The sequence below is a fragment of the Poecilia reticulata genome, linkage group LG21 (assembly GCF_000633615.1).
Source record: "Poecilia reticulata strain Guanapo linkage group LG21, Guppy_female_1.0+MT, whole genome shotgun sequence".
Taxonomy (NCBI): Eukaryota; Metazoa; Chordata; class Actinopteri; order Cyprinodontiformes; family Poeciliidae; genus Poecilia; species Poecilia reticulata.
The window spans coordinates 275,857-290,080 of record NC_024351.1 but is presented as its reverse complement, the minus strand read 5'-3'; the positions used below and the strand labels follow the sequence as shown (position 1 = coordinate 290,080).

The following is a 14,224-nucleotide window of genomic DNA, read 5'->3' as shown; positions in this document are numbered from 1 at the left end:
GACGGTCTGTGATTGGTCCAGAGCTCAGGGACGGTCTGTGATTGGTCCAGAGCTCAGGGACGGTCTGTGATTGGTCCAGAGCTGCATGCTTGTCGCTCTTACCTGCAGCAGGTCGCTCAGGTCCAGTAGCATGTCTGGAGCTCGGTTCAGGAAAGAAACGGGTCGATTCCTAACTGAACGATTGGATTCATTGAGTTCTGAACGGGTTCTGCTGATCCGACTTACAGGGAAGAAAATCCAATAAAAAATAACATTTTATTAATTTCTTCTGTTTTTACTTTAAAGGAAGATAATTTTTTATTTAGAAATATTTTCAGGATTTGATTTTTATTGGTGTGTTTAAGTAGAATAAAGATCCTTTTTATTTTTCTGCTTCTTATTATTTACATTTTTCTGATTAACTTCCCTTCGTTACATTTGTTGCTTCTGAGCCAATCAGGTTTCAGGTTCTAGTTAGAGAGAGATTAGTGATTTGGGGTAATCGCACATTTAACAAAAATGTTAAAAATTTAAGATGTAGGAAGAAAAAAACGTAGAACAAATTTTTATTTAGAAAGATTTAACGTACCTTAATCTCAATAAAATAAAAAAACTCAGAATATGGAGGCTAAAATCTAAGATGTGGGAAGACAAGCAGCAGGGCAGGTGGCTGGTTGCTAGGATACGGGGCGTGCCTTCGGTGCGGCACACCAGGTAGAGGCAGGCGGCGATGACGTGCTCCGTCCGCCGGCCTCTGGTCAGGTGTTTGCTGACGACCAGCTTGAAGAAGTTGAAGGCCGTGTCCAGGCAGTGCTGGTTGAGCTGCAGCTGGCTGCCCAGCTGCTGGATCTGACGCTTCCCTGCACACACACACACACACACACACACACACACACACCTGGAGTCACACCTGGAGAAGCGTCCCAGATGAAGACGCGTCCTGAACTCACCGTTCTGCAGCGTCTGGGCTCTGGACTCCTTTCCGACGCCGGTGTGGAAACCAGAACCGAGGAGTGGAGCTTTAACTGGACCTGCAGCAAACGACTGGTCGTTAAATAAAGCGTCATTTTAACAAAGAATCTCATTTTTAATATGATTCTATATGTTCATATCTAAATGTGTGGCTGCAGGCCGGTTAAAACTTTCATTCTTCTCAGAGCATTTTTAAGACTTAACATGATTATTAATAGAATTACAGTAATGAGGTTACGGTGCTGCTGCAGCTGGAGTTTAGCTCTGATTCCTCCAAGTCAAATGTTTCTGCACCAGATCCATCAGTAATGATTGATGTCCAGCTGAGGCCGGGCGCTGCTCCTCCACTGCCCTCTGATTAGAGTTCATGTTGGCATGAGGCGTCTGGTTCATCTAGTTCGGTCATAAAAACGGTCTTCCAGCCGTTCTCCGGGTTCTTCCGGGTTTCTGGAACCCAGATCTGAAGGCCCGTATGACTCTGAGTCTGCAGGAGGAAACAGCCGCTTCACAAGTTTTCCAGAACATTCCTGACCTTTGACCTTCATTTGTTTGGCAGATTTTCCGTCCGCAGGTGTGGTTCAGCCGGAGTGTCGGGATCGGTACCTGTGGATCCGCGTGGTTTCCACGCAGACGCCTCACCTTGAAGCCGTCAGTCAGTCCTTCTTGGCGCCGGAAGCGTCCGTGTCTCACGTCTCTGATGTCCTGATTCAGACGCGATGGCGGCGCCGTCAGCAGGCAGCTGACCTCCGGCTGCGGTCAAACCATCAGCACCTTCAGGCTTCGCCGTGTTCAGAGCATCGTTTTAGTCTCACCACAACCAGGTACGCAAAACTGTTCAGCCTGTGGCACGAGGCTGATTCCCTCCATTTGTTTAAAAGATGGTTAAAATGCTTACTGTACATTATTTAATTGTACATTTATTTCTTTAGATGTTTGCGGTGATAAATTTGGGCCATAAGGTTTGTACATAAAATTCAACTGAAATGATTTAATCTGAACTGATGTGAGTTTTGGATCTGAGTGTTGCTGATGGAGAAAACAGTCCAGGGACGGACGCAGCTCCAGGTCGCTGACCCTGCAGGGCTGGACGTGTCCACCTGTCCTGAATCCCACCTGCTGGTCCTTCACCAGGCGTTACGGAGCGTCAGTCTGCTCCAGAACCAATCGCCTAGCTGAACGTGGTGGAGCAGAGCTCACCTGTCAGGAGGACAGGTGAGGGTCTCTTGACACAGCTGGCGTTGCCTGGCAACCAGCTGACTGACCTGCTGTGGTTTGGTTGTCAGGTGACCAGTCTTCATGTGGAGGCAGCAGGCGTGGCAGGAGGGAGGGACTCTTCAGGTGAGTCGCTGCTGATGGAGGATCAGTCTGTCTTCAGGAACTGGTCTGGGTTTCATCCCCGGGCTGAACTGGGCCGAAACCTGTGACGGTCGGGTCCAGTTTGTCCTGGTAGCTGATGTCCTGATGGGGCCCAGCGGTGCGGCTGCAGCCTGGTGCTGAGGCCGCCATGCTGGGTGTGGCTCTGAACTCGGACAACTAGCTGCTCTTAATGGGATACGGGTTCAGGCCCGGTTCTGGTCCTGCCAGTCAGTGGAGAAAACGGGTCTCACCATCAGCGGAGACAAACTGTCCCACAGCGGACGACACGCCTCCACTTCCTTCCACGAACTGGACCTCTGACACGATGATGTTGTCCTCCAGAACCGAGCCGCAGCCCGTGCACACGGCGCTGCCCCGGGCCTGGTCCACATCGATGTCGGACCCCCCGCAGGTCCGGCACAGCCTGGAGCTCATTGCGGCGGTGCCTGAGGAAGAGGAGCAGTTCAGACGGAGGGAAGAACACAGTGGTGGGAGTATAATGCTGAGGGAGCTTCATGATCTGGACCCAAACGGTCATTTAAAAGACAAAAGTCTTGTTTGTATTTGTTGTTTCTGATTGACTGTAAAATGTTACTGATGTTCAGGAAACATGGATGTTAAAACCAACATGTTTCAGTGTGAACACGGCAGGAAGCTCATTTCTACTGGTTCTGAAGGGTTGTGACCCAGTTTGCTTTCTGGACCGGAACAATTCAGATCATCTGCAAATCAAAACAATGAGCTCATGAACCAGAACCAGAACCAGGGTGTTTGGACCCGAACAGCAGCTGAAAATGAGATGATTTACAATCAACTAGATCGGTTCTGATCGAACACCAATGGACCCCAAAGATGTCTTCCGAACAAACCGAACAGTCTGACAGCAAAATCTCACTCGGGAAGAAGAAACCCCTGACCGAGACTCGAACCCACAACCGAACCGGCCGAAGGACGGGTCGGTAACCACTGGACCACCGACGACGGCGGAACATCCCCACTTACCAGGTAAAGTACCGGAACCAGGCGGGAAGAACCAACAGACGGCGGTTCGATTTCTAGTAGCTGGACTTCATGTTCGCCCCATCCGAACCGAAACCACTCAGACTAATGGATCAATTACAGGTTCTGGTTCTGATCTGTTTCGCTTCCCCGAGTGGCGCCCAAATTTGACGTCACTTCTGAGCCAATCCATATCCAGAATCATATCTACGTCATTTTTCGCGCCGCCGCCAGTTCTGTTCGGTTCGGCCGGGGCGGGACAAGCGGAACGAACTGGACTGGGCCATATCAGGCAGCGGTACCGGAACTGGAGTTACTTTCTGGACCCGGCGCAAGCGATGACGTCACGTGCTCAGGCAGGAGGGTGTCAGTGTTGTGACGCTTTTACAAACAAATTTGGTCAGAACCAGAACCGGTACCGCAGAGATGAACTGGGACCAGCTGCAGCTCAAACCGCGGATCATCTCCGCAGTTCAGAGAGGTACCAGCTGCTCCAAACCCAGATTTGAGCTGCTTCTCCCGCAGAGAAGCACCGTGGAGCCGAAGCCTCGGCTTCACTCTCTGACCTGCATCCTTAATGTTAAACTGTGACGTCGGCTTTAGTTAATGAGCCCAAACTTTATTATTTTCCTAATTAAGCCCCAGGTTGTATTTCCTGCTGCCAGGAACAAACAGAACAAGAGGCTGATTAAAGCTGGAGGTTTTCCTCTGGACTCCGCTGCGTTCACTGACCATCACCGTGTGTAGCTCAGTGGTTGCCATAGTAACGTGTTCCCCCTCTACCCCCAGCTCATCTCAAGTCTTTCCGGGAGGTTCTGGTTTCCTCTGAGCCGGATCTTCAGAAAATGACCGGTCTGTCCCGCCCAGATGTCCAGGAGCTGCTCCACGCTGCCGCCTCCGCCTGCAGGACCCGTCAGCCAATCACAGGTTAGATTATCTGATTGGCTCGCACAGTGTGACGTCATGTTCAGGTCCAACAGCAGCGTGTCCATCCCTCAGCCCTCCAGCTGCAACGGGGTGAGTGCCGCAGGTTGGAGTCCGGCCTGCGGCTCGGTACTGGCTGTCCGGTTCTGGACCAGCTGCTTCGCGGAGGACTGCCAGCGGGGGGCGTCACTGAGCTGGCGGGAGCCAGCGGAGCGGGGAAGACCCAGCTGGGCCTGCAGCTGTGCCTGTCTGTGCAGTATCCGGTGGAGCACGGAGGCCTGAGTGCTGGTCAGTGAACGCACCACGTCAGTGACCCTCCCAGCCTTCCATGACCTCTGACCTCTGCCCTCCAGGTGCGCTGTACATCTGTACCGAGGATCCGTTCCCCATCCGGCGGCTGCAGCAGCTGATCTCAGAGCAGCCGTCGCTGCGATCTGACGTCCCGCCATCTCTGATTGGCCGCCTCCGCTTCTCCGACAACATCTACTTGGAACACGCTGCCGACCTGGTGCCTTTGACCTCTGACCTCAGATTGTGTGGCGTCTTTGGCTGACGTTGGCTCACAGGTGTGTTGATCCCCAGGACTCGCTGCAGGTGTGTCTGTCTCGGCGTGCCGCGCTCCTATTGGCCCAGGGCCGAGTCCGGCTGGTCGTGGTCGACTCGGTGGCGGCGCTGTTCAGGTCCGAGTTCCAGCCTGGTGATTGGCTGGAGAGGAACAAGCAGCTGCTCACCGTCTCCTCCATGGTGCATCACCTGAGCCACGAGTTCACCACCCCGGTCCTCTGCATCAACCAGGTGGGTCTCACACACACACACACACACACACACACACACACACACACACACACACACACACCTGTCTCCTGTCCTCAGGTGAAAGCTGTCTCAGATCAGTAGTCATGGTTACTTCCTGTTTTTTTATCTGTTTAAGGTCACAGATGTTTTCCACCAACCAGAGAGCAGCTCCAGGTAAACCTGTCCTCCAGGTAAACCTGTCCTCCAGGTAAACCTGTCCTCCAGGTAAACCCGAAGCGTTCTCATCCTGACCTCATGTCTACCCGTCTACCTGCCCAGCTCTCCGTCCTCTTCAGTGAGTCCCGCCCTCGGTCTGGCCTGGGCCAATCAGGTGACGGTTCGGCTGATGCTTCGCCGTCTCCAGGCGACGGTTTCCCGTGGCGATCAGAGCAGCGCTCTGCGCAGGTTGGAGGTGGTGTTCGCTCCTCACCTGGCCCAGAGCAGCCGGGACGTCGCCGTGTGGAGGGAGGGGCTCCGCGGGGTTCTGGACCCGGTTCTGGACCCGGTTCTGGCTCCATTTGGACCTGATGTAGCTCAGCAGAAAATGGTTCTGCCGCTTCGTCTGGGTTCCGTCTGACCCGATGAAGGTGCTTCCTGGTTTCAGTCGGGTCAGAATGAGGTTCTGGTGGTTCTGGTGGGTCCGGCAGCTCGGGTCTCCGGTCCAGACTGGAATCATGTTGACCGTCATTCCAGGTCAGAACCAGCTCAGCCCGTGACGATGCCTTCACTGTCCCCAGGACGTCAGGACTCCCCCTGGGATCCGTCTGCCGCCACCAGAACCTCCATGACCCAGAAACGTTTGTTTACGTCAGAATCAGAACGTAAACAAACAGGAAGTCATCAGGTGGTGACTTCCTGCCTGTGGCCAATCAGAACATCAGACTCGTTTCTCCTGTTGTGTAAATATTTATTTTTAGGGTCAAAGTTGTAAAGTTATTTTGTTCTGTAGAACTGAAAGTGATGATAAATACAGAAACTCCAACCGAATTGAAACGGATCTGATGTTTAATCTCATTTTTATGGATATTTAATGCAAATATTAAAAACTTTATGGATCTGCTGTGGATGATCCAACGAGCCACTGGCGGCTCCGGAGCCCCAGGTTGGAGACCCGTGGTCTGTTTGTGTTGATCCGGTTCTTCTGTACATGAACCGGTTCTGTTTGGTACCGAATGGACTCCAGATGAAAAAAGGAATCCATTGAAATTCAGTAAATATAAACGGATCATTTTAAATCCTAATAATCCCGGATCCCTCCGGGTCAGAACCGCTCTGGTCCTGGGCGCAGCGGCAGCACTGCGCATGCGCTGATTCTCCATAATAAAGCGATCATTAGACTACCGGAAGAGCGTTAGTGTTTTTCAAATTAAAAGCTGCACCGAAGCCGGTCCCCGGGTCCAGCTTCCGATGGAACCGGACCTGTGGTGTTCATAGGGCCGGTTCCGGTCCAGGTGTAACCTATCTAAAAACTGCAGGTTGGTTCTGGAGAACCGGACCGGGTCGGTTCTGTTCTGTTTTATTTTAGCTCTTATTTTGAAAGAGCGCGGCCGCGCCCCTGATTTCCGGCCGTGTTGCGGTGGTTGACGCAGCGCGTGAGTTTTCACAGCAGAAAGACCGAAGATCAAAAGGCGCCGCCGAGCAGCAGGTGAGGTTTGATTTTGGCTGCAGAGCCTCATCAGTTATCGATCAGTTATCGATCAGGGAGCTCATCTGTCCGTCCACATTCCTGCTGCTGATCAGTCGATTATTAATATCCTCAAACTGACGATTTATCAAATAAAACGTAAACAACGACGTCATGACCGACAGAGGGCGTGGCCCCGCTGACCGGATGATGATGATGATGATGATGATCGATCAGCAGCCAGGGGAAGCTCTGAGGTCCTGATGTTTTCATCAGCATGTTCTGGTTCTGGTCGGGTCCAGTTCTAACCAAACTGACGGGTCTGAGTCACCGGATCCCAGATTCAGTCCCGGTCCGGATCCGTCAGTTTGATTCTTTAGAAAAGGTTCTAAACGGTTCAATTCCGGGTCTTTAGCAGCAAGACGCTTCCCTGTCGCCATGGTAACTGACCTCCACCTGTCGCCATGGTAACTGACACCTCTCCAGAGGGATCATCTGTCATTACTTTGTATTGATCATGTGATCAGCAGTGAACCAGAACCAGAGTTCTGCTTTACATGGATCCGGTTGTGTTGGACTGAACCGGTTCTTCCAGAACCTTCTGGACCTGAACTGTACTGATGTTGATGTGTTTGTTCCTGCTGCTGCAGCATGGCGGCCTTCCTCTTCCTCCACCTGACCCTCCTCTTCCTCCTGGCGGGGCCCGCGACCCTGCAGAACCCCGGTCCCGCTGAGCCGGACCTCCTGGACCGGAGCGCAGACTTCGGGGCGCGGCTGTACCGGGCGGTGGCGGGCCGAACCGACAACAACGTCTTGCTGGCTCCGCTCGCTGTCTTTGCGGGAATGCTGGCTCTGGTCAGCGGAACCGGCGGGTCGACCCAGAACCAGCTGCTGCAGGGACTCACCCTGACCGGACTGGACCCCCAGATTCTGCCAGGTGGGCCGCGACCCCAGCATGACCCGGAAGAGGACGGCCCGCGGTCTGCAAACTTTCTCAGAGAAAACGGAACGTTCAGTTCAAGTCACGGTTCCGATTCTCCGAACTGAACATTTAGTCAGGAAGTTAAATATTTAAACAACTGAATTAATATTATTTTTTCACTGGACATAATCCTCTTCTGGGAAATTTAATATTTTACCACATGGATACATTTAATTTACAATTTCAATAGTTGGTTTGCTAATTAAATATTTAGTTTGGAAATTTATATTTAACTTCTAAATAGAAAAATAGTTAGCAATCAAACTGAATATAGAGTTAGCATGTGAGACTCCATCATCCATCCATCATCCATCCATCCATCATCCATCCATCATCCATCCATCCATCATCCATCCATCCATCATCCATCCATCCATCATCCATCCATCCATCATCCATCCATCCATCATCCATCATTCATCCATCCATCCATCATTAACCCAATAAGCTAATTAGCCTAATAAGCTAATTAACCCAATAAGCTAATTAGCCTAATAAGCTAATTAGCTAGCCTAAGCGGTATTTAGCTTCCTAACTAAATCTAATGTAAATATTTAGCTTGCGAATGAAATATGTAGTTTAAAACTGTGACATTCATGAATGAAGGGATGACTTGGTGAAAATCTGAAAATAAACCTGCATGTTTTGTTGTGTCTGAATGATCCAGACTGTTTCAGTCTCGGTCTGTAGTTGAACTTCCTCTGCCTCCAGATCAGTTCCAGGCCCTGAGGAACGCCGTCCTGCAGCCGGGCCTCAGCCTGCAGCAGGGCGCCGCGCTCTTCCTGGACCAGAGCTTCCAGGCGCCGCCGTCCTTCCAGGATCTGGTCCAGACCAAATATGGCGGACAGACGCAGAGCGTGTCCTTCTCCAACCTGGCGGATGCCCAGGACGTCATCAACCGCTGGGTCCAGGACCAGACCCAACACCAGGTCCAGAACCTGCTGGGCGCCCTGGACCGCCAGACCCAGCTGCTGCTCGTTTCCGCCGCCGCCTACCAAAGTGTGTCCCGCCTGCAGCTGGGCTTTGACTAGGCCGCTGTTTTCTGCTGTGTGCTTTGACTAAGCCGCTGTGTTCTGCTGCGTTGCAGTGCGCTTCAGTCCTCCCTTCAACGCCTCGCTGACTCAAGTCGAGCGTTTCTACGTGGACCGTTATCATGTTGCCATGGTTCCCATGATGTTTCGGGCCGACAAGTACTTCCTGGCGTACGACGGCGGCGTGAAGGCCGGCGTGCTGAAGCTGCCAATGGCGGACGGCGCCGCCATGTTGGTGGTGCTGCCAGATGAAGACGTGGACCTGACCGCTGTGGAGGAGGAAGTGACCTCAGAGAAGATCCGGGCCTGGGTCCGCCAGCTGAAGAAGACGTGAGGACCTTTGTCTTCTTCATTCCTCGACTCGGCGTACGATTCTGACCCGCCTGTCCTGTCAACAGGAAGCTGGAGGTGCAACTTCCTGTCTTCCTGCTGAAGCGCTCCTATGCCCTGAAAGACGTCTTGCAGGCGCTCTACGTCACGCAGGTGTTCCAAGATGGCGCTGACTTCAGCAGCATGGGCAGGGCTTCAGGACCCAGCCTCTCTCAGGTCAGTGGCCCAGTCAAATCCTTGAACGTTAAAAAAATAAGTTTGAGGCCCTGGAATGTTTTTGGGTTTGAATTTTCACCTGGATGGAGACGATTAATGTGTTTTCTCCTGTGTGCCCAGTACGCAGCAACACGCCATCTGCTGGGTGAACTGGTGAACTGCCCTCCATGTTGATAATAAAAACCAACAGATGAAGCTAATGATGCTAATTCTGACAGTTTTACCTGCTAAGCTAACAAACCCTGAGAATAGTTCCAATGAATCTGTGGGCCTGAAGTTTCAGTCTTGATGTTAACCAAGATGTGAGAACCTGTTTGGTCTGAAAGGCTTCGTCCCACATCACAGCATCTGGGGTAGCTCAAGGTTTCTCCAGGTTCCTCCAGGTTTCTCCAGGTTCCTCCAGGTTATTTTTCCATTTTCCCGTCTCGAGTCTGAATGTTTTTCCTCCTAATAAATCCCGGCGCTCTGTTTCCACCTCAGGTGTATCACGCCTCCGTCGTCTCCATGGATGAGAGCAGTGATGATGGAGGCTCAGGGGGCGGGGCCACCGCCTTCTCCTCGCCGCCGCCGCGCCTCACCTTCAACCGGCCCTTCATCTTCATCATCTACCAGCAGGCCAGTGGCAGCCTGCTCCTCATGGGCCGAGTGGCCAACCCCACAGAGAACTGAGCCAAGAACCGCCCCCTTTGAAGCTCCGCCCACCTGTAGAGGCAGGTTTTAGCCTCACTTCCTGTCTATCTAAAGTGTTAAACATGAGGGGGGAGTCCCCTGAAAGGGCCGCAGAGGGCGCCCGACCGGTCAAGAGTTGAACAGATCCAGAACATTGAATGCTGTTCCATTCCTACTAATCATCATCTTGTTTACTGTAGAGCACTTCCTGTTAGCACTGAGCTAATGTTGCATCCTATTTATTTTGTTTTCCTGCATGCTAGCAGCTTTTAGCACTGAGCTAATGTTTGATTCCGATCATAAACGGTTTTAATAAAACTGTCACCACGTACCTGAGTCTCCTGATTATTGTCCTGCCAAGACAAACCCAGAGAGAAAAACTCTGCAGGTTCTGAACCAGCCGATTGGAAATACACTGAACTACAGCAGGTTTATGATTAAAATGGTTTTTATTCAGCCAATAAGTTTGTTTCTCTGAGGGAATGAGGCAGAAAAAAACCAGAACTGAAACTGATGGAAAATAATTCCAATAATCTCAACATTTTACATCTTGACAATCTGAAAAGTGTGGCTTACATTTGATTTTTGGCCTTTTACTCTGAAAACCTGGAAAAATAAAAATATCCACTTTCACCAACCAGAGTCCAGCTGTAGCTTAATCCGAGTCTGACTGCAACCTGAGACTCGGGTCAAAGGTCAGCTTCCAGCGTGAACAGGCAACCACAGATATAATGGGATGAATAGAGCAGATTCATGGGTTAGAATGGCCTAGTCAAAGGGACTCTGTCACAGTGTAGATGTTCCGCCACAGAAAGTCTGAATGAAATAAACTGGAGTTTGTTGATGTTTGGAGCAAAAGGTGAGAAAAGGTGAGATCGTTTCAGGAACCAGCTGTTCGGACGTTGCTGACCTCCGTCTGATGCTCTTTTCTCTGAACCTCCATCTGGTGGCAAAAAACTCAATAAAAGCCGTTTTCATTCAGTTTTTTATTTTAAAATAATTTCTGATTTCCACTAGTCCAAGTTAAACTCCTCTTTGGTTGCCCGCGGTGACCACTGTCCAATGAGATCACACCAACAACCTGCAGGTGAAGCGATGAGATGGTTGAATACACAGTGATCAGTTGGATCTCAGCATCCGCCGGTTCTGCTGGCGCCGCGCTGCTTTCTGGGCGTCGCCCTGAAACCGCTTCCAGGCAGCTGATTGGCTGATGGGCTCACTTACAGGTGATCATCAGCTTCACTCTCATTCTGACTGGAGAGAGTTGGACTTCCTGTTCCTGCCGAGAGAAAGCCAGAAAAACAGATCAGGAAGTAGACCGGGCCGAAACTCAACCAGAACCACTACTGATACACCAGGTGAAGCAAACTTCCTGACCCAATTTCACTGGTCTTACGGAACCAGTTGGTCGTCAGGACTCACATGGAGAGCTTCCTGGACTGACTGTCCTTCATGCCGCTCCCACGCTCCATTGTCTTGCTGCGCTGACCCAAAGTGCTGGTTCTGTGGTCCCGATGGTCCAGGGTGCTGGTTCTGTGCTCTCTCTCCTCCAGGGAACTGGTTCTGTGCTCCATCATGTGGTTCCGCTGGTCTCGGTTTCCGGTCCTGTGGTCCAGGGTGCTTTTTCTGTGCTCTCTCTGCTCCAGCAGGCTGGCCTGGTCCAGGAGGCTGGTCGTTTTGCTTCGGATCAGAACCGGCATGGAAGAGGTGGACTGGGTTGTCAAGGTGAAGTGGGCGGTCGTCACCGAGTCATCTGTAGGAACAGGAAGTGATGTAAGAGTAGAAACGATCGCATAGAGTCCAGGTGATTGGAAGGTGAGCAGCTACCTCTGGTGGACTTTCCAAGACCCGAAGAACCGCTGAGATCTTTGACCTTCCTGGATCACACAGAACATCCACAACATGTTATTCAGGATCATCAGATAAGCTCTGCAGAACCTGGACTGGACTGGACTGGACTGGACTGGACTAGTCTGGACTGGACTAGTCTGGTCTGAACTGGACTGGTTTGGACTGGACTGGACTGGACTGGACTGGACTGGTCTGGACTGAACTGGTCTGGACTGGACTGGACTGGTCTGGACAGGTCTGGACTGGACTGGTCTGGTCTGGACTGGACTGGTCTGGACTAGTCTGGACTGGACTGGACTGGACTGGACTGGACTGGACTGGACTGGACAGGTCTGGTCTGGACTGAACTGGACCGGACTGGTCTGGTCTGGTTACAGACCTTGAAGAGTCCTTCATCCCTGAAGGACTGAATAAATGTAGATCTATTAGAAAACTTCTGCATCGCCTTTCAAGTGGCTAAACTTTTGTCTTAAGCTAAAATGTTGGATAAGAAAAGAGGAAAACAAATGATAAAGATAAACTTCATGTCATGAAGTGAGACATGAAGCAGGAGTTTATGAAGACCCAGCTTTTATTTTGGTAGTCCACTTCTGGTTCTTGCCAAGTTAATTAGCACTTTAGCTAAATATTCAGCTCAATATTTGGTTTGCTAACTAAACTATTCAAATAAAGAACTACGTGTTTGGACTCATGATAACAGGATGGCTGCTGTTTGGAGTTGGTGGACATCCAACATATTGACAGATTGGGAAGAGGTCAGCAGCGGTTTCGGCCTGATCCGGACTGGGCCGCCGAGCCAAGGCTCAGACTAACGTGCTGTTAGAGCTGCACCAGCAGGATGGAATCCAGTTGGGCCCGGCGGAACGGCCACGCTAATTCAGATGATTGGAACCAGCAGAGATGGAAATGAAAAGTCTGTCCAAACTAAAGAACATCGTCTCTGAACCTCCTTGGCTGGCCGGCCATCTCAAATCTCCTGGATGATTTGTAGACAAGCCGCTCTTTCCCAGCTGCGGTCCCAACGACCGGCTCGAGACACACCGCCGTGTCGGAGCCTGGTTGTTACGGGGTCTGACCGTCTGACCGACACACTCCATGAGCTCACCGCCTTCGCTGGCCTGTGCTGCAGTTGTTCCCTGTCCTTCCTGATACTGTCAGCTCGTCACCGTCTGTCTGTTTACTTTCAGAGAAACTCCTGTTAGTTTATGAATTATGGAATACTTAGCAATTAAGATCAACAAACATTTTAAAGTTTTTTCTTTTGCTCCTTCCTTTGGTTTTGTTGGTTTCTTTGTTTTTCTTCTAATTGATGTAAAGAACTTTGAACTGCCTTGTTGCTGAAATGGGATATCCAAATAAAGTTGCTTTCCTACCTAATTGTGTAGCTTGTAAATGAGGGAATGTGTTGAAAATATGATTTTTGAAAAGCGACCCCCTTTTCATTCGCCAATTATTGCTGTTAATTCTAAGTGTAACTTGGGTGAACGGTTCTTACAGAGGTCTGTCCGAGTTGACGGGTTTGGACGAAGTCGGCTGGCTGCTGAGGGACCGACTCCGAGACAGTTTGGCCTTCCTCGTCTCTTTACCTAGACACAGAGGAGACGCATCATCATCATCATCATCATCATCATCATCATCATCATCATCATCATCATCATCATCATCATCATCATCATCATCATGACCTTACCAGAGGACGAGCTTCCTGTTGAAGAGGACACAGACATGGACTTTGCGGAGGACAGACTGGTCTTGCTGTCTCTTCCTGTCAGAGAAACGTCTTTAACAGAGCCGAGTCGGAAACTGCTGGAGATTCTGGGAACAAATGAAGGTTCAGCTCACGTTTTCTCTCCATGTGTTTGTCAGAGTTCAGCTTCCCATCGCTCTGCTGCCGCTCCAGCTGCTCCTGGCAACACAGCGCATGTCCATAAAACCTGCCAAACACAAAGCCTCCGTCACACTCACCATCTCCAGCAGCAGCATCTCCTCCTTCTCCTTCTTCTGGTCCAGCAGGTCCCAGTCGTGTCTCTTATGAAACTGCAGACAAACACAACACATCCAGGTGAGGAGCAGCCGTGGAGGAGACGCCTCCGCCGCTCAGCTGTCCGTGATCTGGTCCCTTACAGGCTCAGACAGGTCCAGTTTGTCCAGTTCCAACACTGTCTGGAAAGTATGAGGGACGATGGTTAAACCCCAAACATTAAATGCTCAAATAGCTGACTGGTTCCCAGTGCAGACTGGTCTCAGTGCTGACTTACCTTGCGGATCATGGCCACAACATCTTTGTCTTTCTCTCGACAGAGAAACTTCTGGACGCAGAAATCCAGTTTCTGCAGCAGCAGCTTGTCAGCTGGCAGGCGGAGGGACGACCGTAACCGTGGCAACAGCTGACAGAGCTTATACCTGAGAGGACAGGTGAGACATCAGGAGGAGGACAAGTGAGACATCAGGAGGAGGACAGGTGAGACATCAGGAGGAGGACAGGTGAGACATCAG

At 51.0% G+C, this 14,224-nt stretch overlaps 4 protein-coding genes across 10 annotated transcripts in view; 2 read left to right on the top strand and 2 right to left on the bottom strand.

Annotated features, from left to right (window-relative positions):
* LOC103457061 (transcription factor IIIB 90 kDa subunit-like) overlaps nucleotides 1–3,464 on the bottom strand; it is a 4,250-nt gene extending 786 nt beyond the window's left edge. The window contains exons 1-5 of the mRNA XM_017302154.1: nucleotides 3,310–3,464; nucleotides 2,559–2,753; nucleotides 930–1,010; nucleotides 666–839; nucleotides 103–134 (exon numbers count right to left, since the gene is read on the bottom strand). Of these exons, the coding sequence (XP_017157643.1) occupies nucleotides 103–134; nucleotides 666–839; nucleotides 930–1,010; nucleotides 2,559–2,742 (471 nt within the window). The 5' untranslated portion in view covers nucleotides 2,743–2,753; nucleotides 3,310–3,464. The remainder of the gene's footprint in view (nucleotides 1–102; nucleotides 135–665; nucleotides 840–929; nucleotides 1,011–2,558; nucleotides 2,754–3,309) is intronic.
* Nucleotides 3,465–3,542: 78 nt separating this feature from the next.
* Nucleotides 3,543–6,022, top strand: xrcc3 (X-ray repair complementing defective repair in Chinese hamster cells 3). The gene is made up of 7 exons (XM_008396974.2): nucleotides 3,543–3,787; nucleotides 4,096–4,233; nucleotides 4,306–4,518; nucleotides 4,584–4,738; nucleotides 4,813–5,025; nucleotides 5,162–5,199; nucleotides 5,305–6,022. The coding sequence occupies exons 1-7, from the start codon at nucleotides 3,733–3,735 to the stop codon at nucleotides 5,600–5,602; spliced, it is 1,110 nt and encodes a 369-aa protein (XP_008395196.1). The 5' UTR covers nucleotides 3,543–3,732; the 3' UTR covers nucleotides 5,603–6,022.
* A 101-nt stretch (nucleotides 6,023–6,123) lies between these two features.
* LOC103457064 (protein Z-dependent protease inhibitor-like) lies at nucleotides 6,124–10,205 on the top strand. Of its 3 annotated transcripts, none has more exons than XM_017302148.1 (6): nucleotides 6,124–6,670; nucleotides 7,300–7,586; nucleotides 8,343–8,630; nucleotides 8,719–8,992; nucleotides 9,061–9,208; nucleotides 9,689–10,205. In XM_017302148.1, exons 2-6 carry the CDS (start codon nucleotides 7,301–7,303, stop codon nucleotides 9,875–9,877), a joined length of 1,185 nt encoding a protein of 394 aa, XP_017157637.1. In that variant the 5' UTR covers nucleotides 6,124–6,670; nucleotide 7,300; the 3' UTR covers nucleotides 9,878–10,205. The 3 variants fall into 3 exon arrangements, with proteins under 3 accessions (XP_017157637.1, XP_017157638.1, XP_017157636.1); XM_017302149.1 differs by lacking the exons at nucleotides 6,124–6,670; nucleotides 9,689–10,205 and adding exons at nucleotides 6,695–7,116; nucleotides 9,329–9,677; XM_017302147.1 differs by lacking the exon at nucleotides 6,124–6,670 and adding an exon at nucleotides 6,698–7,116.
* Nucleotides 10,206–10,307: 102 nt separating this feature from the next.
* ppp4r4 (protein phosphatase 4, regulatory subunit 4) overlaps nucleotides 10,308–14,224 on the bottom strand; it is an 11,005-nt gene continuing 7,088 nt past the window's right edge. Inside the window, exons 17-25 of one of the 5 annotated variants that reach the window (XM_008396983.2) lie at nucleotides 13,987–14,131; nucleotides 13,853–13,891; nucleotides 13,694–13,765; nucleotides 13,571–13,634; nucleotides 13,419–13,493; nucleotides 13,224–13,314; nucleotides 11,705–11,754; nucleotides 11,300–11,630; nucleotides 10,308–11,156 (exon numbers count right to left, since the gene is read on the bottom strand). In XM_008396983.2, coding sequence (XP_008395205.1) covers nucleotides 11,123–11,156; nucleotides 11,300–11,630; nucleotides 11,705–11,754; nucleotides 13,224–13,314; nucleotides 13,419–13,493; nucleotides 13,571–13,634; nucleotides 13,694–13,765; nucleotides 13,853–13,891; nucleotides 13,987–14,131 — 901 coding nt within the window. In that variant the 3' untranslated portion in view covers nucleotides 10,308–11,122. Of the gene's footprint in view, nucleotides 11,157–11,299; nucleotides 11,631–11,704; nucleotides 11,755–13,223; nucleotides 13,351–13,392; nucleotides 13,494–13,570; nucleotides 13,635–13,693; nucleotides 13,766–13,852; nucleotides 13,892–13,986; nucleotides 14,132–14,224 lie in introns of those variants that run through there. The other 4 variants (XM_017302141.1, XM_008396984.2, XM_017302142.1 and 1 more) reach the window with 4 other exon arrangements.

Bases quoted from the DNA above. Each gene is read 5' to 3' on its own strand.
- xrcc3 (XM_008396974.2), top strand. From the start codon at position 3,733: ATGAACTGGGACCAGCTGCAGCTCAAACCGCGGATCATCTCCGCAGTT. The intron at 4,234-4,305 runs GTTAGATTATCT...TCCATCCCTCAG, and splicing joins GACCCGTCAGCCAATCACAG to CCCTCCAGCTGCAACGGGGT. The intron at 5,026-5,161 runs GTGGGTCTCACA...TATCTGTTTAAG, and splicing joins CGGTCCTCTGCATCAACCAG to GTCACAGATGTTTTCCACCA.
- LOC103457064 (XM_017302147.1), top strand. From the start codon at position 7,088: ATGGTAACTGACCTCCACCTGTCGCCATG. The intron at 7,117-7,299 runs GTAACTGACACC...CTGCTGCTGCAG, and splicing joins GACCTCCACCTGTCGCCATG to CATGGCGGCCTTCCTCTTCC. The intron at 8,631-8,718 runs GTGTGTCCCGCC...GCTGCGTTGCAG, and splicing joins TTCCGCCGCCGCCTACCAAA to TGCGCTTCAGTCCTCCCTTC.